The sequence below is a fragment of the Pongo abelii genome, chromosome 2, assembly GCF_028885655.2.
Source record: "Pongo abelii isolate AG06213 chromosome 2, NHGRI_mPonAbe1-v2.0_pri, whole genome shotgun sequence".
NCBI lineage: Eukaryota > Metazoa > Chordata > Mammalia > Primates > Hominidae > Pongo > Pongo abelii.
Window position 1 is genome coordinate 90,501,294 of NC_085928.1, and position 21,805 is coordinate 90,523,098.

Sequence of the window (21,805 nt, forward strand, 5' to 3'; positions counted from 1 at the left end):
ATATTTATTTTTTAAAGGACTAGTGGGTAGAATTTTTTTTAAATGCTGCCTCCGTATCCCCACCCCCATTGATTAATTCACTAGAGAGATTTATTCGGGATTAAGTACCAAAAGATAAGAATCTCTTGGAAGACAACTTTTATTTATTTATTTATTTTCGAGATGGAGTCTTGTGCTGTCACCCAGGCTGGAGTGCAGTGGTGTGATCTCGGCTCACTGCAGCCTCTGCCTCCCAGGTTCAAGCAATTCTCCTGCCTCAGCCTCCCGAGTAGCTGGGATTACAGGCGCCCACCACCACGCCTGGCTAATTTTTGTATTTTTAGTAGAGACAGGGTTTCACCATGTTGGCCAGGCTGGTTTTGAACTCCAGACATCAAGGGATCCACCTGCCTCGGCCTCCCAAAGTGCTGAGATTACAGGCGTGAGCCACCATGCCCAGCCTAGGGAAGATAACCTTTAAAGAATCAGGAACAAAGTCAGAAGCAGCAGCAGGTACACGAGAAACACACATTTTTAAATTTATACTTCCTCATGGTTCTCTTGGATATCCTCTGGAACTGTTTAGAAGACTGAAGAATTTCATCCCCCAGAAACTCACACTGTTGAAGCTCAGCATGTCTTTGGGCCAATAGCTTCATGGATTTATCAGTCACTGTTTCTATGAGGTCATCCACCTATGACAGATAAATACAAAGAAATGAAGCCATGTGTTGGAAAGCCTTGTCAAAATCAAAGGGATAGTTGCTTTTCCTGAGAGAAGAGTTCTGGAACTGGTGGACAATTTGCAAGTCTTAAAATATTATTCTAATTCAAGTCACAGCAAATGGAGCTTGAAAACGTACATTTACCACCCAGTGATAAAGACGATCTCAGTTCTTCTGAAAAGAAACCTATGTATATGCCTTCATTTTAATTGAATTCATTTAATATTTATCAGGTGCACAGCATCATCCTAGGTGTCCTTAGCAATCCTTTAGCCACTTTCAGAATGCCCCCCTGCTAACATTATTTCTTAATGCTAATCATTAATTTCATCCCACACCCATGCTGTCTAGCAGGGCTGTGCGTTTGCTTAAGCCTGGCTCTCTGATGCTTCTGAGACTCAAAAGTTAAAAGCCTTTGTCCACTACCTGCATTTGAAGCCTTCCTACTGTCAAATCTGATTTTTGAAGGATGTTTTCCATGCCACGCTTCTTTTTTTTAAGTGCTGGAAAGTGTGGTCTCTTTTTCGGTGAATATGGCCCCTATGGTAAAAATGCAAAACACATCAGATTAGGAACTACCAACATTATTTATGTGATGGTGCTTAAACAAGAGTTCTCACCCTTGGGACATTATCTTATAAACTGAACATTTGCCACATAACAATATTGGATTGGAGATTGTATTCATATTATTCTCCACACCCCAAGTATCTTCTTTGTGCCCAGAGCTCTCTTTGAAGAGATCTATAGGGTGCAGAGAAATGAGATTGTCTGGCTCTGAAAGAATATACAGCATCAGGAAAAAAGCAGGTCATTCGTAAGGGGAAGAAGAAGAAATTGCCTCTGCAGCTGCTGAGCACAGTGAGAGTGTGGGGCCGTTGTGGACCAGTGCCCCAGAAAGCTCATTATCAGTGGATCTAGTTGTTAATTTGGTCTCGTTTCTGCAGGTTTCCTTATTTTCACGGCAGTCATGTCTTCAAACATAAAAAGAAAGCTCTGGGTTCTTTTCACCCCATGCCTGATACTTTTCCCATTGTCCCTGGCTTACTGGTTACAAGTACCTGTCCTAATAGTGTTGCAATTGGAAATCATTCCCAGGTCATGGCTCCAAGCTAATATGCCCTTTTTAGTCTTACTGAGTTTACTCTTCCTTCCCCTTGTGCTTAACAATTAGCATTAGGACTATTGTGAGCCCTACACAAAGTAGGATATGGGACCACATCTGGGTCCTACCATTTGCCTTTACAAATGGAGTCTGCTGAACCACTGCTACCCTGCCAGCTTGCCCAGCTCAAATGTCACTTGCAGAATCTTCCCTGATCTATCTAAAGTAAGACCCCTATTTTTTTCTCTTTCATAAAACCCAGTACTTTTTCCTGTTAAGCACCTAGCAGACTAGCATACTTGGCAGTTACTACGTTATGTCTGTGTTTATTGAATACAACTACGGTAAAATCTAGTGCCTAGGCAAGTTTTGTAAAGCAGGACTAGTTGGGGCTGATATGGATTGAAGAGACCACACCTCCTGCAGTACCCTGGTGCAGCTCCTGCTTGTTGCCATGAGGAATTGGCCTAGTATTTTCAAATCTTTTTATTTTTCAAAAGAAAGTTGAAAACCCAGAATTGTATTAGAAATATCCTAATTTTTAAATGTAGACAATTAATTCAAATACATATATATATTTTAAGATGAGGTCTCACTCTGTTGTCCAGGCTGGAGAACAGTGGCATGATCATGGCTCACTAAAGCCTCGACCTCTGTGGGCTCCGGTGATCCTCCCACCTCAGCCTCCTGAGGAATTGGGACTAAAAGTGTGCACCACCATGCCCAGCTAATTTTTATTTTTATTTTTTTTTGTAGAGATGGGGTTTTGCCATGTTGCCCAGGCTGGTATCAACCTCCTGAGCTCAAGTGATCCTCCCTCACCAGCCTCCCAAAGTGCCAGGATTACAGACATGAGCCACAACACCCAGCCAATTCAAATATATTTTTGAGAACATTCTGAGGGCTAAACAAAACATTTTTATAGCTAGTTGTCAACCTCTGATCTAACACCATTTGATGGACAGAAATTCTTAATCATAGCCAAATTGCTCCATCTGTATCTTTATGATTATTGTTATGTGTGTCCTAAGAAGTGTTTCTCTCTCCTGAAGTCATGAAGATATTCTTATTGTCCTCCAGGAGTTTTAAGATTTTTGCCTTTTCCACTTAAATCTATAACTGAACAGAAATTAATCTTTGTATATGGTATGAGATAGGGATCAATTTTCATTTTTTTCTATACGAATGCCCACTTTTTCCAGCAACATTTGTTCAGAAGATTATCCTTACCCCACTGCTGTGTGGTGCTATAGTTTAATATCTATCTCCTCTATTTGACTGTAAGTTCCACAGAAGGAAGACCATGTCCATTGGATCACCCTATACCCCCCAAACCTACAAACTGCCTAAAACATAATAGCGGCACAATGAATACGAACCTAGCACACAAAAGGCAAAAATTCAACACTAATATGAGTTCACTCTGACAGTGGTGTTCTAGGGCAGCACTGTTCAGTGGAACTTTCTGTGAAGATGGAAATGTTCTCTATCCGTGCTGTATAGGACAGCCACTAACTAGGTGTGATTATCGGCCATTTGAAACGTAGCTAGTGCAACTGGGGAAGTGCACTTCTAATTTTATTTAATTTTAATTAACATAGGTGGTGACATGTAGCTATTGACTAGCATGTTGGACAGTACAGTTAGTCTGTAGCATAGCAATTACTACTAAGGACTCTAGAGCCAGGTGTTACTGGGTTTGAAACTTGGCTCTGTCACTTACGTGGGCAAATTACTTAAACCCTCAGTACCATCCCTAAAATAAGAATAATATTGCTACCTACATTATAGGGCTGTTGTAAGGATTATCTGAGTTGATATTTTTAAGGCACTTAGAGTTTGGAACATAGCTTTAAGGTAAGTCTTATATCTAAAATAATAATAATAATAGTTCATGGTTGTATTTTTGAAAAATAGTCTGGGCAATTTAGGATCAAACATACATACATGGCCAGTCATGGTGGCTTACTTCTGTAATTCCAGCACTTTGGGAGACCAAGGCAGGTGGATCACTTGAGGCCAGGAGTTCGAGACAAGCCTGACCAACATGGCGAAACCCTGTCTCTACTAAAAATACAAAAATTAACCAGGCGTGGTTGTGCATGCCTGTAGTCCCAGCTAGATGGGAGGCTGAGGTAAGAGAATCACTTAAACCCAGGAGATGGAGGTTGCAGTGAGCTGAAATTGTGCCACTGCACTCCAGCCTGGGCGACAGAGTGAGGCTCTGTCTCAAAACAAACAAACACACACAAAAAAACCCATGCATACCTATGGATAAGTAAAAGCATTGGTTTGGAGAGTCCTAGATAATCTACGCTGCACTTTCTGTGTTGTACATGTGGCTATTTACATTTTAGTTTCAGTGAAAATTAAGATTAAAAATTCAGTTCCTCAATTGCACTGACCACATTTCAAAGTCTCAAAGCTAAATGTGGCTAACGGCTACTATACTGGACAATGTATACTTACATCTTCACAGAAAGTTCCATTGGACAGTGCTGGTCTAATGAGTTCCACTCCACATAGTACGCACAGATAGGCCAGAATGCTAATATACTAACATTTGAAGAGTGAGAAAGTCAGTTATAAAAATCCAAACTCCACTGTTGCCCAGATGTAGTAGAAGCTGAACAGTTTGAGCTTAGAAGTAGAAGAATCTGACCCAGAGAGTACCCTAAATTCTTGGAGAGGAGACAGAAGCAGCAGATTTAAGGGGCTTATTGTAGAGGACTCATGGTAGGAGAGAAGTTGGTTTTTGCAAAATCTCTAGACATTGAGTTATGTGTAATTCTTCAGAGGCAAATTCGTTTAGCATTTTACCTTTTGCAGTCCTGAAGAAAGAGATGTCACAGATAACCGCTTGGTGGTTCTCCTGGCCCGAAGGAGTGTGTTTCCCTGGGTTATCTCCTCTGTCTCTGCCTCTACAACATCAAGTTGTATAGTTGCTTCGAGAAAGGGGGAAAAAGGAATCTGTAAGGATCACAATGAGGAACACATTCTTCCTATTAAAAATACAGTATTCTTAGAAGACAGCATCACATGCTGCTTCAGTGGCTTTTTTTCTTTAGAGTTAAAAATAAAACATTGATTTGCTCTTCCCAATCTTACACTTTCTCCTGCACACATTTGCCTTTTGTTATGGTCATGACCTCAGTGGACACCAACCCAGTCTTTGACAAGGTACCCACCTCTCGCTCTCTTCGAGATTTAAGTTTTTCCCCTGAACCATTGTGGAATTAGAAAAGTAACCCTCTAACATGCAAGGCCCTCCCTTGGGTATTCATTGTGGATTAAAGCAAATTTTCTATCTATTTTCGAGAAATGTGGCTCAAGGCTCAGTCATTTACATACCATTGATTTGTCTTTCCTATATCCAGGAGCCAGGTGAACTTTGGATTCCTTAACATTTTAAAACATATAAATTCAGTGCTTAACTCCATAAATGTATTTATAAAGGAAACTTTAAAACACTACCATAAATTTAAGACTAGTATCATAAATAGGCATTAAAATTACTATGCTAAAAAAAAAACTATGTTATTTTTTTCAGAAGGCACTAAACCTGAGGTTACTCTCTTTTTCTTTTCTTTTTCCTTTTTTTTTCTGAGACGGAGTCTCGCTCTGTTGCCCAGGCTGGAGTGCAGTGGCGTGATCTAGGCTCACTGCAAGCTCTGCCTCCCGGTTTCAGGCCATTCTCCTGCCTCAGCCTCCCGAGCAGCTGGGACTACAGGTACTCTCTTTTTCTTAATAAAGGGGGTCACTAAATGAGACATTTTCCTTGATGCATTCAAAAGGATGACAGCATTGGGGAAAGGGTGTTTGCAATCTGCTGTGTGTTACACTGTTCCTTCATGCTGTGTGCACACCTAAAATCATCTTGTTGCTTAAAGTCCATTGATAAGGACTTCTCTGGGAGCCTCAGACCTTAATGAATACATTAGCCTACTTGACACTTCCACTTGGCTATTTGGCAGGGACCTCAAGTCAGCAAGTCTAGCCGGAACTCATGACTTATTTTTCAATCCAGGTCCATTGCTCCTTATCTTAGTGAATGATGCCTCCACCTTCAAAGCAAGTGCTCAATCCAGAAATTCTTCCCTCTCCCCCACCCTTCACTGTCCAACTCTTCCCCAACTCTTGTAACTTCTACCTGTGCTTATTTCTCCCTTTATCTCCCCATTCCCACTGCCATGACTAATCCAAGCTAATGTCATTCCTTGCCTGAAAGAATGTACGGGTGCTTACTGTTCTTCCTGCATTTGCGCTTACCCTCATCCAATCCAGTCTACACTAAAAGATAGCCAAAGCTATCTTTTAAGAATGCAAATCAGATTATATAAATCCCCAGCTTGAAAGTATCCAATGGTTTCTTATCACCCTTAGAAGAAAGTTAAAAATTTTCAATGTGTCCTATGACAGACATCCTTACTACCTAATTCAACCAGCCTCTCCTTAGCTCTCTGTGTTCCAACCTCCACTGGATTTCTTTCATTTCCTAATTGTGCCTGGTGATCTCTTGATATTGTGACTTTAACATGCTCTCCCTTATTCCTGGGAAACTGTTCTCCCCCCTCCACCTTGTGTAAGCCATCCTTATGTCTTAGACGTCCTTCAGATCTCAATTTAGTTGTCCCTTCCTTGGGGAAGCCTTTCCTGAGACCCCTCCCCTAAAGTTAGAGCACCCATGATTTCTTTCAATAGCATCCTGTGCTCCTTTGGAACAAATGTAATTTTCTGCATGTTTGAAAGCCCCTCTATGCTATAACTCCATGAGGGAGGGACTATGTCTGTTCTATGTGCTACTCTATCCCAAATATTGTGGCTGTCATATAATAAGTACTTAGCAGATATTTGTTAAATAGATAAAAACATGTTTTGAAGGTCAGCAGGGAAGAGCAACTGATTTTGGGCCGCAACAAAGGGTATTAATGTTTGAGATACATCCTAAAGGATGAGCATATTTTCTGGAGAAATCTTAGTTAATATTTGTTATTCCAACTAAGATAAAAATAAACCAGTGCACAGATTAAGAGTAGAAATTTGATCCTCTGTTTTCTGCTGGATTCTTCAATTCCAGCCCCAGCAGTATAGAAGCATGTCCTCTTTGTTATTTTCAACAGAAATATACAGCTCAATCCATACCAGGTAATTGCTAGATGCTTGGATGCTTGTATTAGTGACTGCTTTTTCCAGTTAACACAGAGTTTGTTTGAAAGTAGTCGGCTGGGAACGATCACGTTTTTTTTGTTTTGTTTTGTTTTGTTTTTCCTGGAAAAAGCACACATCAGTTTTGTTGCCTGATCATGGTGTGTAAAATGTGAGGTTGTATGTATATTTACATATACTAGAAGGCCTGTGTGTTTCCTGATTCTGTGCTGTGAAGGACATTAAAAAGCTACAGAGGATATATAGAGCAGTGAAATTATTCTGTATGATACTGTAATGGTGGATGCATGTTATGACAGGGTATGACATAAAAGTAGGTATTTGTCAAATCTCACAGAACTGCACAATATAAAGGGGGAACCCTAATGTAAACTATAACTTCAGTTAATAATAGTAATATATCAATATTGGTTCATCGATTGTAAATGTACCACTCTAAAGCAAGATGTTAATAATAGGAGCTGTGGGGATCAGGGAAGGGAGGGCATATATGGGAACTCTACATTTTCTGTTCAGTTTTTCTGTAAATATAAAAGTGCTATAAAAATAGACTTTTTCTTTTTTTTTTTGAGACAGCGTCTCTTTCTGTCGCCCAGGCTGGAGTGCAATGGCATAATCTCGGCTCACTGCAATCTCTGACTCCCAGATTCAAGCGATTCGCCCACCTCAGCTCCCCTAGTAGGGACTACGGGCACATGCCACCATGCCTGACTAATCTTTTTTGTATTTTTGGTAGAGACGGTTTCACCATGTTGCCCAGGCTTGTCTCAAACTCCTGGGGTCAAGTGATCCACCTGCTTTGGCCTTCCAAAGAGCTGGGATTACAGACATGAGCCGCTGCTCCCGGCCTAGACTCCATTTATTTTTTTAAAAGGTACAGATGAGAATGCAAACATTGGTAGTATTGTTAGTCATGACTCATAGGATACCAAATGGCATTATTACTAGTTGCAAAAACGACTTAAAGTTAACAGTTCAAATATTGATTCTTTCACACAGTACATAGAAAGTAGATGCAATAAAAGTGAGCATTCTTTATGACTTACCAGTTATACATTTTATTCATTTAATTCTCACTACCCCCTCCACTGTTAGAAGTAGCCATGTGAAAGTCTGCATCACTACTTTTTCCAGAAACAAAACCAAAAATCCCCCTTGAGTTTGATTTTACAATAAATATATATGTATATATGAATATACACACACTTATATATATTTAAATAAAAAGTGACTTTAAACTGATTAGAACACTGTTTAATTGAACTGGGAGGAACCTCCAAGGCAATCCAATTCAGTGCTTCTCAAAAGGTATGAGCAAGGTCAGGCATGGTGGCTCACACCTGTAATCCCAGCACTTTGGGAGGCCGAGGCGAACGGATCATCTGAGGTCAGGAGTTCAAGACCAGCCTGGCCAATATGGTGAAACCCCATCCCTAGTAAAAATACAAAATTTAGCTGGGCGTGGTGGCATGCTCCTGTAGTTCCAGCTACTCAGGAGGCTGAGGGAGGAAAATTGCTTGAACCCGGAAGGCAGAGGTTGCAGTGAGCCAAGATCATGCCTCTGCACTACAGCCTGGGTGATAGAGGGAGATTCCATCTAAGCACACACACACACACACACACACACAAACGGTATGAACATACAAGCCAACTGAGGATCTTGCTAAAGTGTGGCTTCTGACTCAGAAGGTCCCAGGTAGGGCCTGAGATTCTGCATTTCAGACAAGCTCCTCAGGGATGCCATGTGTAGCAAGATAATCCATCCTAATTTCACTCTTCCTCTTGGCCTCAACCCAAAGACAAATTGCCCAAATTTGATTACCATTCTCTGAGAGCTTTCTCATTTTTGCTGTAAATAACTTGGGAGATGGAAACTCCTTGACAATCCTAGGGAGAAGGCTCTGCGTGTTTGACAGGAGGGCTTCCTTATGGTCAGTGGAGCCCTCTTGGCTGGCACTTGCTGGCTTGCTTCTATACTTGTAGGACAGCATCCTCCTAAAAGCACTCTTCACTTTCGTCTTCAAATTACTTTTCTGATTTTGCTGTCTTTCATGAAATCCCATGTCACTATCACTGGATGATTCCTCTTTAGGGACCAATACATTTTGTTTTAGTAAGTTGGTAGACACAGCTCTATGCCATCTAAACAAAATAAAAATGGTTCATATTAGGGAAACTGAAAAGTTAAAAGTGAAAATTTAAATCATTAAAACACAAACTTCAAATGTGAACCAATTATACAATTCAGAAAAAAAAAATGAAATTGAAGTCCAAGAATCAAATCACAGAAAAATAAAGCCAAAGCAACTACTTGGTGTTTTGTTACCAAATTATAGTCCTCTGACTGCTATTTAACTTAAACACAGTACTGTTAGAGGTAGGTTATATTATTATCTTCATTTTACTTATGAGTAAACTGAGACATAGGTTAAATTAATTGACCAAGGGCTGAATGCAGACTTTAATCCAGGTCTGACTGTTGAAATCCATTAACTTATATTGGCAAATTGGCAATCTTATTTCAATGATAGTTTGAAATAGTTTTTGCTAGATTTGGCAGTTTCAAAGTGAAAGTAATAAAAGATGAGAGAGTCTGCTAGGGTAGTCAATAAGGAGTAGCCTCCAAGGCGCCATAAATACTGCATTTACATAAAACATTCATTTAGATAACATACTGTAAACTCATATATAGTGACTACATGTACCATCTTCATAATTTTGGCATATTTTATTATACACAATAGACTAAACAATAGACAACATTTCCTGATAGCTTTCTGTGTGCTAAACACTCTTCCAAGTGCTTTCATGTGTATAACATAATTTAATCTTTATATTCTCATCTCTACTTCACACATGAAGAAATTAAAGCTTGGAGAGATTAAATAATTTATGTCCAGATTATCTGATCCTGAGGTCTGTGTTGTTCACCACTATGCTAGGGTATCACCTATACCGTGATACAATTATCACCTAATATTCTTCAATTAACTATTTTTTGTTAGCTTCACCCAAAGTAATAATATCCATGAAATTTCAGTGTTTTTTAAATTAAAATTTTAATGTTGAGATCATTATAGTTTCACATGCAATTGTAAGAAATACGGGGAGGGGGCCAGGCATGGTGGCTTACGCCTGTAATCTCAGCACTTTGGGAGGCCGAAGCGGGCGGATCACGAGGTCAGGAGATCGAGACCATCCTGGCTAACGCGGTGAAACCCCGTCTCTATTAAAAACACAAAACATTAGTCGGGCGTGGTGGCGGGCCCCTGTAGTCCCAGCTACTTGGGAGGTTGAGGCAGGAGAATGGTGTGAACCCAGGAGGCAGAGCTTGCAGAGAGCCGAGATCGTGCCACTGCAATCCAGCCTGGGCAACAGAGCGAGACTCTGTCTCAAAGAAAAAGAAAAAAAAGAGAAAGAAACACAGGGAGATTCTGTGTGCTCTTTACCTAGTTTCCCCAAATGGTGACATCTTGCAAAACTATATTTTCACAACCAGCATATTGACACTGATACAGTCAGAATACAGAACATTTTCAGTAACAGCAGGATCCCTCATGTTTTATAGCCACATCCACTATCCACCGGTCCCCCCTTTCTTAAACCGGCATCCACGAATCTGTCTTCTGTTTGTGTAATTCTCATCCTTTCAAGAATGTTATGTAAATGGAAACATACATCATGTAATTTTTTGAGATATGCTTTTTTTCACTCAGCATAATTCTTTGGGCATTCATCCAGATTTTGTGTATTAATTTTTCATAGCTTTTTATTGCTGAGTAATAGTCCATGATGTGAATGTACCACACTTTGTTTAACTATTCACTGATTGAAGGATATTTGGGTTGTTTCCAGTTTGGGGCTATTATGAATAAAGCTGCTATAAACATTGGTGTATAGGTTTTGTATGAACGTAAGTTTTCATTTCTCTGGGTGAAATCCCAGGTTTTATATTACGCTATTATGTTGTATTAAATATATAACATACTTCTAATATGGATTAAAACAAATTTATAACCATTAACAATGTTCTTCATATATTACCTAAAATATCTCATGTACCATCAGTAGCATATGTACTACTCTCCAGGAAAACACTGTTCTAAACAGAACCCAAATCATTCAGCCTTTTTCTGTAATTATATATGGGAAGTGGTTCAGTGACAGCCTAGACGCTGGAGTTGAATGGTATTGGTTCAACTCAGGACAATTCTTAACTCTGTGACCTTGGGCATGTCATGTAACCTCTATAAGCTTTGGTCTTCTCATTTGAAAATGGGCATAATCTTTTCAGAATTATGAAAACAAAAGGAAATAGTTCATGTGTTTGGAACCTTAAAAAGCATTCAATAAATGATACTTTTTATTACCATGTGGATCAGAACAGTGGGGAAAATGTAAAAGGCAAGCAGGTAGCCCACACTAGAGGGCAAAATAAGGGAGAAGCTAGCAGCCTCCCTTCTGGGACCAAGGGCAGGGTTCTGCAAATTGTACGTATACGACTTCTAGGGGGTGCTATTCAATTTTGTCCTTAGACTTCTGTATCGTTATTATAATGATTTTCTGGCAGATGGCAGTAAAATGTCCTGAGGAGGGAGCACCATTTCCTAATTTGCCCAAAGATAACTTATGGGCTAGGATTAATCTCCCGTAGACCCCTCTGAGACTCCTTTAATAATACTTTAATTTTTAAGTGATTCTACTACAATAAACATGTACACACATACACATACTCTGACACAGAACAATGCAAATACAATTTCAGGAGATTCAGCAATTTTGAAGACCACCCATGTTAAAAGCCCAGTTTTAAGTGGTCTCAGAATCTCTGGAAGGTGTTTCCCATTCCCATCCTCCCCACTCTCATCCCCAATCTATCTAAAACGTAATTAACAAAGGTGATTTAGCTCCAGAGCCTAGGAAGACAACTGCTGCAATTTCTGATATGAGCAGAACCCTCCCCTTAAGTTTTTAAATATTTTTGTGTTGATACTGAATTTATTTGGTTGTATTCCTTCCCCCTGGAGCGCCTACTTTTCATTGAAAGTGGAAATCTCTGCAGTATTTTATTTTGTCCATGGAAGTTCATAAGCTTGGTCTTTGATGCTTCCGGGACTCATTAACACACCTCACTTCCACATGTCTGAACTATAGCCCATGGACCTGGTAAGAGAGAAGCCCAAAGAAATTGGAAAATAAATCACCACACTGACTTTCCAAATTAAAATATATTATATTTTGGATGTTTCATACCTGTCTATACGGTTTTGTCATTGGCAAAAAATAGCAGGTCTAAGGCAGTTTTAACGTTACATTAAACAATGTGTCCATAGTGAAATGTTATTAGTACATATTTCAGCAGCCCAAATTGCTGGGATAGGAGAAAGAAAGCACTAATCGTGGACCTATTTCGAAGAATGCACTAATGACTTTTCAAAATAATACTATTTTCATGGGATGTGAGATATCCAAAATTCTGATGCTGAAATATCAACATAGGATCAGTACTTATTTTAGTCTCCTATGCCACATTGAAACTCAATTTCAAGTGGAAAGGAAAGGTTTTCCCTGTTACGATTAAGATGTTTCTGATCATAAAATGAAGCTTACATTGTCGCACTAGATTTCTTGATCCAATGCAGTACCTCCCTGCCAATCCATCCAGAGTCCTCATTTCTAAATTCAATGCTTAAAAGGACATGCCACTATGCCAAACCCAAAGACACTCATTTGACAGAAAAGGAAATGAATCTCTGTTACCTTTCTATCCCCTTCCTTTTGAATGAGCCATTTTTCTTCTTGAGTTGCTGGAATCTTCGGCACTGTCCAACTTTTCTGTAGGCAATCTTAAAGGGTTCTGGTAGATACAGCTGAGGTCGGGCCATTGCTGTCAATTTCACCTGTAGTAGCCGTTTTGGATTGTTTTAGTTCTTGAACTTACAGACTTCAATACAAAATCATCCAGTGACTGAATGTACTGTCAAGGTGTGGGCTATTCGGAATAAAATATGTAGGAAATTTTTAGAGTCTTTCCCTTATTCCCTTCCAGGTGTTAGAGACATTATTTGTGGGACTGGCCCTGTTTACAACTTCACAGAGGTCACCAGTGATGTATTTGACAGAGCTGTGTGAAATTCCACGGACCTTTGTGGGACACTTCACAGATTCTTGAACAAGGCAAATGCAGAAATGATGATCTGATTGCCTCAACACTGGCATTTGGATAGGAAAAGAAAAAATCAAACAACCACAACAAAAAACACCCACGCACTAATTGACCACCACATTCAGAAGTGCGTATTTGAACTCTGAAGAGGTAGGGACCTATAGGAATACCAACGATATGTTGATTAACACAAGTTGAGCTTCTGTTAGATCTCTCAGTTACAGCTGCTGAATGTTCTCTGTGTCCTGTGGGACACATATGACAAGGCCAGTTGTTTTTTGGACATCTAAAAATGTACCCCAAGGGTGGTTTTCATTACATCTTGGAATTTTGTAGTGTTCTCTCAAAGTACATTGCTAAATTGAGGACCTTCCAACATTGCCCCATTTATTTCGTGGTGAAGAGCGAATTCTGCCTGGGATGGAACTACTCACCACAAGGTGGCAGCAGACACTAGGATTTATTCCTGTTACCCTTTCGCTCTTTGAGTTGTTCAGTCAAATAACTAGATGCTTAACAAGAAAAACTCCTCTAGAAAGGTTCTCTGGGAGTTACAAGAATTACTCTGCTTTCTGTGTTTGCATTAATCAATAATCTGGAGCATACTTCTCAAGCTTTCAAGTGCACACAAATTTCCGGGAGGTCTTTTTAAGATGCAGATTTCGATACAGTACATCTGGGGTGGGATCCAAGAATTTGCACTCCTAACAAACCCGCAGGTGACGCTGATGATGCCAGACTGCACTTGGAGTAGTGAGGGTCTTGTATGTTTCAGTACTGGGGAAAAGAGCTTTAAAATGGTCTAGAAAGAAGTGTATAATGTTGAGGGGCTAAGAGAGTGGATTGGGAATTATGCCTGAGTTCTCATTTCTAGCTTAGCTATGTGACCTTGGCCAATTCATTTTAACCCACTCATGCTTGTTTTCTCATCCCTAAAGTAGAACTACTCATAGTGCCCAAGCCATAGTTTTATGGCAAAATTCAAGTGAAATAGAAATTCTGCTTCAGCAGGGAATGAGACCCAGGAATCTATATTTTAGGAGAGTGGGTGCAGATATTCCTCTGTCCCTTATTTGAGAAACGCTGAAGTAGAGCATATCTAATATGCCTTGGCCAAATGGACATATGCTCCTCCCTGGTCTGTTTTTCCTCATCTGTTGGCATCCTCAGAGCACAATAAATAATAGGTACTTGAATAAATGAATACATGAATATTTTCTTTAGCAACAGGGCAATATTTTTCATGCAATTATTGGCACTCCTGTCTTAATTCTGTTGTATTTCATCAATTATCTAGATGAATGAGATGAATTTTATGCTAGGAAAGAGAGCTGTTTTTTATTTGTGCATGGGTGTCTATGTACATGTCTCTGTGTGTGCATGTCTGCATGTATGTGTGTATGTAATAGGCTGAAACACTTGCTGCTGTGGCATCTGTGACAAAACTTGTAGGTTCCCAAAGGAGTCCTGAAGCAGATGATAGAACTAGGAGTGGGATGAGGGGGAAAGAGTTAGAGTATAGAGAGACATCAATTTTGAGCTGTGTCTGGATTTACATTCTAGATCTACCCCTTCCAAGCTCATGGGTCCTTGGGCGGGTAACGAAAACCTCTTTGGACCTTCATTTTCTCGTTAGTAAAACAGGAGTAATAACTGCTACCTCCCAAGGTTCTTTGAGTCATTCAGTTATTTAACAAATATTTGAATGCCTAGTGGTTGCCAGGCACCACCCTAGACACCAGGGATACTGCAGTGAACAACATACACAAAATCTCTGAACTCATATAACTTAATATGCTGTGGGAGATGCAGGTAACAAGGAAATGAACATTTTAATTTCAGCTGGTAGTAAATGTTATGAAAAAGTAAAAGAAGATGATGGGATAGAGTGACTGAGGATGAGGAGTGACTTTAGATGGAGCGTTAGGAAAACCTGTCCAATGAGGTCATTGGTCCTGAATGCTGAACAGGGAAAAGAGCCAATCGTGTGAAAATTTGTGTGACCGAGGCAGATGAAACAGCATGTGCCAAAGCCCGGAGGTGGAAGAAGCCCAATGTCTTTGAAAATGTGGAAGAAAGCGGTCGGGTGCGATGGCGCATGCCTGTAATCCCAGCACTTTGGGAGGCCAAGGCGGGGGGATCACGAGGTCAGGAGATCGAGAACATCCTGGCTAACACGGTGAAACCCCATCTCTACTAAAAATACAAAAAAATTAGCCGGGCGTGGTGACAGGCGCCTGTAGTCCCAGCTACTCCGGAGGTTGAGGCAGGAGAATGGCGTGAACCCAGGAGGCAGAGCTTGCAGAGAGACGAGATCCCGCCACTGCACTCCAGCCTGTGCGACAGAGCAAGATTCTGTCTCACAAAAAAAAAAAAAAGAAAAGAAAATGTGGAAGAAAGCTAGGGTGGCTGGAGCAAAGACTTAGATGTGTGTGATAAGCTGGAGGGAGGACCAAACCTCTTGAGTCCTATAGATCAAATTAAAGATTTTGGTCTTGATCTTCAGAGCAATGGGGAGTTGTTGAGGTTTTTTTGGTTTGTTTGTTGTTGTTGTTGTTGTTTTTAAACAGCATCTTACTCTGTCACCCAGGCTGGAGTGCAGTGGCACCATCTCGGCTCACTGCAACCTCTACCTTCCGGGTTCAAGCGATTCTTGTGCCTCCTGAGTAGCTGGGGTTACAGGCACATGCCACCACGCCCAGCTAATTTTTGTATTTTTAGTAGAGACGAGGTTTCACCATGTTGCTCAGGCTGGTCTGGAACTCCTGAGCTCAGGTGATCCACCTGCCTCATCCTCCCAAAGTGCTGGGATTACAGGCTTACTAAGGGTTTTTAGGGAACTTGTTCATATATTTATTCAGGGAAATGGAATTCAATTGTGAAGAAAATGACTAGAATCCTTGCCCAGGAATTACAATTCTAGTGGAGGACACAAACACCAATATGTTAACCAATAGAAAATTGTTTCAGGTACTGATAAAGAACGCTATGAGACAAATAGAAAAACAAAAACAAAATCAAAAAAGAAAAAAGAATAAAAAATAAATAAATAAAAAGAAAAACAGGCCAGGCGCGGTGGCTCACGCCTGTAATCCCAGCACTTTGGGAGGCCGAGGCAGGCAGATCACGAGGTCAAGAGATCGAGACCATCCTGGCCAACATGGTGAAACTCCGTCTCTACTAAAAATAGAAAAATCACCTGGGCATGGTGGCGCACGCCTCTATCCCAGCTACTCAGGAGGATGAGGGAGGAGAACCTCCCAGCTTCACACCTCCTCGCTTGAACCCAGGAGGCAGAGGTTGCAGTGAGCTGAGACCAGGCCACTGCACTCTAGCCTAGCGACAGAGCAAGACTCTATCAAAAAAAAAAAAAGAAAGAAAGAAACAAACAAACAAACAAATAAAAAGTAGAAAAACGTGGTAGAAAGTGATTGGGAGTGGGCACTCCTCCAAAATGATCAAGAAAGATCTCTTAAGGAGGTGGTGTTTGAAGTGAGACATTTAATGTTGAAAAAGAGACAAACTATGCCGAGATGTGGGAGAGGCATTTCAAAGACAGAAAACTACATGAGCAAAGATTCACAGGCAGGTGCAAACCAGGCATATCTGAGGGCAGGAAGAAGACCAATATGGTAGGAACATAGGTGACATGGGGAAGGCATCGTTATGCATATGTTTTTAAAATGTTGCTGTGTGCAGCTTGGAGAATACATTGGAGAGGAAAAAGTGAGTGTTGAAAAGTCATTAGGTGGGCACTTGGTCCAGGCCGGCAACAGATGGGGGTGAGGAGTACCAGAAGTGTGCAGATCCAGGCAATATTTAAGAAGTTAAATACTGAAATGAACTGGGATATGGGGGAGATACAGTTTGGATATGTGTCCCTGCCCAAATCTCACATTGAAATGTAATTGCCAGTGTTGAAGGTGGGGCCTGGTGGGAAGTGATTGGATCATGGGGCAGTTTGTCACCCATAGTTTTGTGCCATCCCCTGTTACTGTCCTCGTGATAGCAAGTGAGTTCTTGCAAGATCTGGTTGTTTAAAAGTGTGTGGCACTCCCTGCTCTCTCTCTTGCCCCTGCTTTCACGTAGTGATGTACAAGCTCCCACTTCGCCTTCAGCCAGGATTGTGAGCTTCCAGAGGCCTCCCAAAAAACAGATGCTGGTGCCATGCTTCCTGTACAGCCTGCAGAACCATGAGTCAATTAAACCTTTTTTCTAGTAAATTACCCAGTCTTGGGTATTTCTTTATAGTAATGCAAGAACAGCCTACTATAGGGGGTGAGTAGAGAGGAGATACTCAGTTGGGGTGTTAAGTTGTTGCTGTAGTCCAGGGGTTTAACTAAAGGGGGAACAGTGGAACTAAGGAGAAGGGCACCCATTCAGGAGTCCCCCATCAGTCAACTCTCTTTATCAACCACCCTTCACAGGACATGGCTTGGAGCTATCCCTGTGTGATCATTCCCTGGACATTTGTAAATGTCCCTCTGAAATGCCAAAAAGCCAGCTGTAGCAGGACAAAATCTGGTCGAAACACAAATCTCCCTTGTTCTCAACATTATCCTTCCTTTGAACATGTCTGGGATTGCATAATCCTATTCAGGTAACCATGACAACAGCTGACTCCTATTGAGATAGCAATTGATTGAAACCTCTAAATCAGAGATTGCAAACATGAATACCCGCAGGAACCAAGCAGGGAAATGTGAGAAGCAGTGGGTGGGGTGTAAAAGGGAGGGGTGGGAATTGTGGTAAACTGTAGAGTACTGGACCAATCCAATTCTATTGAACTTCAAATCTTTAAGAAGACTCGCACATTTAAAAATGTGATCTGCAGGCCATGTTTAGCCTGTGGGTCACCAATTTGCTGCCTCCAGAGATGCTTTCATGTTAACTCTCTGTTCAGCCAGGTCTCTCCCATCAGCGCTCCTAAAGCTGATTTTCCCCTAAGCTTTAACTTAAACATACTCACAAGCATTCAGTTGGCTCCTGTCCCATTATTAGACTGTTTTTGCATCTTCTTGCTATCTGGTTGCATACTAACCTTGCCTAGCAACTTGTAAGCCCTCTGCAAACTTGGTAAGCTGAGATTCTGGATTTTTATTCCGAGTCTGGGTGAAGTAAATACATACAGTAGAGCAGAAGATGTCACTTTAGTGACCTGGAATCATTGTTAAGCAGAATCCTTTGATACACGAGTTTCCTGAAGAGTCCTCACTAATTCTGGCCACCCCAGTTTTAACAGGATTTGGGAGACCTTTGCATGTGGGGAAATAGCAACTGGGGGCTTTTCCACCTGGCTGAAGCAAATCCTCTTGCTGAAGCTTTTGCCCTTTTAAGAGAAGGAGGTATCATGTTACAGATCACTCAGCAAGAACTGTGTCACGGGAAGTGTATAGAGGGTGCCTGGAGACACAGTGTTTCTCCTGGGAAGACTCCTTACCAAGGGGTGAACTCCCCAGAAGTCAGCAAAGGTGCAGCTGGAGTAAAGTGTCTTCAAAGAGCCAACAGGCTTCCAAGTTAAATCATGCCTTTTTTCATTTGTTTTTTGTGTTGATTGCTGCCCCAGGTTAGTATTTCTAACTTATGACTCATATAGCTTTGAAATAATTATTTGGTAGTCTATCAGTTGGCATTTACTCTCTAACTTCTCAGGGTTGGCCTTTAAAATTGTCCAGTGCTCTGGGCTGTACCACACTGGAAAGTCAACACACGAATCAAAATGTCCTCTAAGATGCTGTTGATATCAATGGGAGTAAGCTCTTCGGAGAGCAATTTGGAAATACCTGCCAGCATCTGAAATCTCCAGCCTCAGAGCCAGCATTCCACCTCTGGACAGCTATCCTACACAAGTACACAATGATATAAGGATATATGTAGGTGTATTTGTAATAACAAAAGCTAGAGGCAACCCATATGTCTACCAATGGAGGATTAAATGAATGGTGCTTCATGCATACTGTGGGTATTGGAGCCATTAAAAGAAGAAGGTTGGTGTGGGTGTTCCGACGCACAGGTAAGGAGGTAATCTGTTGTGTACTGTGGAGTTCTGTGGAGGCAGGATGTGCTAAAACTATGAACACAAGAAGATCTTTTAAAAAACACCTATCTACATTCACAAGCCAACAGGCATAGAAAATCCTGAAATAATGTATAACAAAGACTTAACTGATTGTTTCCGGAGATTACAAGTGAAAGTGGTAGAGCAGCAGAGATGGGGAGAAATATGTAGGAGATTTAAAATTTTTTACTTTATAGACTTTACTGTTTGACTTAGGAAAAGAATATGAATTACATTTATACTAAAAAATTGAACCCAAAAGTTTAGAAATAAATCACAAAAATTTTGAATGCATAAATAACAACGGTTTAAATTTTTTTTTCTCTCATTATGGCATGAATTGATTCATAAAATGACTCAATTGATGAATTCAACCATTTGCTTTAGAATCAACCACTTCTAGAATTGGAAAAGAGCCAAACTGTATTATTCACAACAACAACAAAAAATCAAGTAAAATATGTTTACTCTTATAAGGATAAATGATAGGTATCTTAAAGACTGAAAGATCTAATGAAATGTAAAAAATATTTTATTTCAACTTAGTTTGTTATATTTTGACTTTTTTGTGTGTTTGGGTAAAGATTTTTATCTTGAATCTGGAGACACACGGTGGAGATGCTCAGACATGTTTGGCCTATAGCAAGTTTGTCCAACGTGTGGCCCGTGGACCACAGGCAACCCAGGACGGCTTTGGATGTGGCCCAACACAAATTAATAAACTTTCTTAAAACATTATGAGATTTTTTTGTGATTAAAAAAATGTTTTTAGCTCATCGGCCATCATTTTTGTTAGCGCATTTTATGTGTGGCCCAAGACAATTTTTCTTCTTCCATTGTGGCTCAGGGAAGCCAAAAGATTGGACAACCCTGGCCTACAGGATGTTTTGAATATCAGAAGACTTCACATAAAAATCTCCATTTCAGGATCCTCATAAAAAAATAAGAGTCCCTGGCAACTCAGCCCACATTCCCAGATAGGCAGAGGAGTGGCACCCCAGTTGGGTGGGAACAAGTTCTCAGTTTACTGCAGTCACTACTACTCCCAGTGCTCTACACCAGCTGTCAGGTATTATTTTACAATCTCCATGAACAGAGTTCAACTAGTTTTTTTCTTTTTATTATATTTTTTCTATTGGTTCTGTCTTTCTGGAGATAATTTTTTTTTAATCTCCTCTTGTCCTTAAGTATGAAGAGGCAGCCTCTCAGTTTCCATCATTCTATGCCAGCATTGTCACATAGCATTCTCTATGTTTTCACAGTTTGTCTTTGTGATACAGCTATGAGCCTATGATCATTTTTATTCTTTTTATTTTATTCTAGAGAAGAGGTCTTGCTATACCTCCCAAGTTGAACTGAGGCTCAAGTGATCTTCCCACCCCAGCCTCCCAAATAGTCGGGACTACAGGTATGAGCCAGTGTGCCTGGCTCTATTCTTTTTTTTTTTTTTTTTTTGAGACAGAGCCTCGCTCTGTTGCCCAGGCTGGAGTGCAGTGACACAATCTCGGCTCACTGCAAGCTCTGCCTCCCGGGTTCACGCCATTCTCCTGCCTCAGCCTCCCGAGTAGCTGGGATCACAGGCACCCGCCCCCATGCTTGGCTAATTTTTTGTATTTTTAGTAGAGACGGGGTTTCACCGTGTTAGCCAGGATGTTCTCGATCTCCTGACTGCATGATCCGCCCGCCTCGGCCTCCCAAAGTGCTGGAATTACAGGTGTGAGCCACCGCGCCTGGCCGTGCCTGGCTCTATTCTTATTATTTTTGCTTATTGACTTAATTTCAGAAAGTAAAGAGTTTTTTTATGTAACTATTTTGACAGGAAATGCGTAATAAAATACCAGCTCTACTTACTTAAATAACAGTTTGGGCTGAGTGTGGTGTCTCACACCTGCAATCTCAGCACTTTGGGAGGCCGAGGCAGGCGGATCACTTGAGGTCAGAAGTTTGAGACCAGCCTGGTCAACATGGCAAAATCTCATCTCTACTGAAAATACAAAATTAGTCAGGCATGGTGGCGCGCACGTTTGTAATTCCAGCTACTCGGAAGGCTGAGGCACAAGAATTTCTTGAACCCTGTAGGTGGAAGTTGCAGTGAGCCGAGATCGCACCACTGCACTCCAGCCTGGGTGAGAGAGTGAGACTCTGTCTCAAACAAAACAAAAACAGTTTGGTGGATGGGTTGATATTCTCGGAAAATTAAGATCCCCTTTTCTAGAGATTATCGTATGTTAAGGGATTGAGATTGTTTTTCAGAATATACCTTTAGTGGAAAACCAAATTATTCCCAAGTTTCTCAGCTCATGCAGATCTATTGAAGAAAAACCTAAAATCAATTCACTCTTTAATGCAATGGCAACAAGACACCATCGAATACAGATATAAGCCATCATTGACATGGCCCAACCTGTAGAATTGTATAGAGAATCCTAACCAACAAAATGACATGTAGTAGCAAGTTTTCAAGTGCATTCCGTGTCACAAAATAATAAGGTCTTGACCCGTAGGTCAATAGGATTGATATACTTCAGTTACCAAAAAAGGAACATTTTATGTATTCATTTATTCACCTAATCATTCCACAAATATCTATTAAGCGCCTACTATGG

The 21,805-nt window shown here is 40.7% G+C and overlaps 1 protein-coding gene across 1 annotated transcript; it reads right to left on the minus strand.

Annotated features, from left to right (window-relative positions):
* Positions 1–476: 476 nt before the first annotated feature.
* On the minus strand, positions 477–13,033 carry C2H3orf49 (chromosome 2 C3orf49 homolog). The gene is made up of 5 exons (XM_024245448.3): positions 12,736–13,033; positions 8,798–9,117; positions 4,630–4,754; positions 1,131–1,244; positions 477–674 (listed from the first exon to the last, which is right to left on the minus strand). Exons 1-5 carry the CDS (start codon positions 12,858–12,860, stop codon positions 477–479), a joined length of 882 nt encoding a protein of 293 aa, XP_024101216.3. The 5' UTR covers positions 12,861–13,033.
* Positions 13,034–21,805: the final 8,772 nt, after the last annotated feature.

Excerpts from the sequence above, each read along its gene's own strand:
- C2H3orf49 (XM_024245448.3), bottom strand. The coding sequence starts at position 12,860 with ATGGCCCGACCTCAGCTGTATCTACCAGAACCCTTTAAGATTGCCTAC. Across the intron at positions 1,245-4,629 it reads TTTCTTCAGGACTGCAAAAG|GGGCCATATTCACCGAAAAA; the intron begins GTAAAATGCTAA and ends TTTTTACCATAG. Across the intron at positions 675-1,130 it reads TAGGAAGGCTTCAAATGCAG|GTGGATGACCTCATAGAAAC; the intron begins GTAGTGGACAAA and ends TATCTGTCATAG.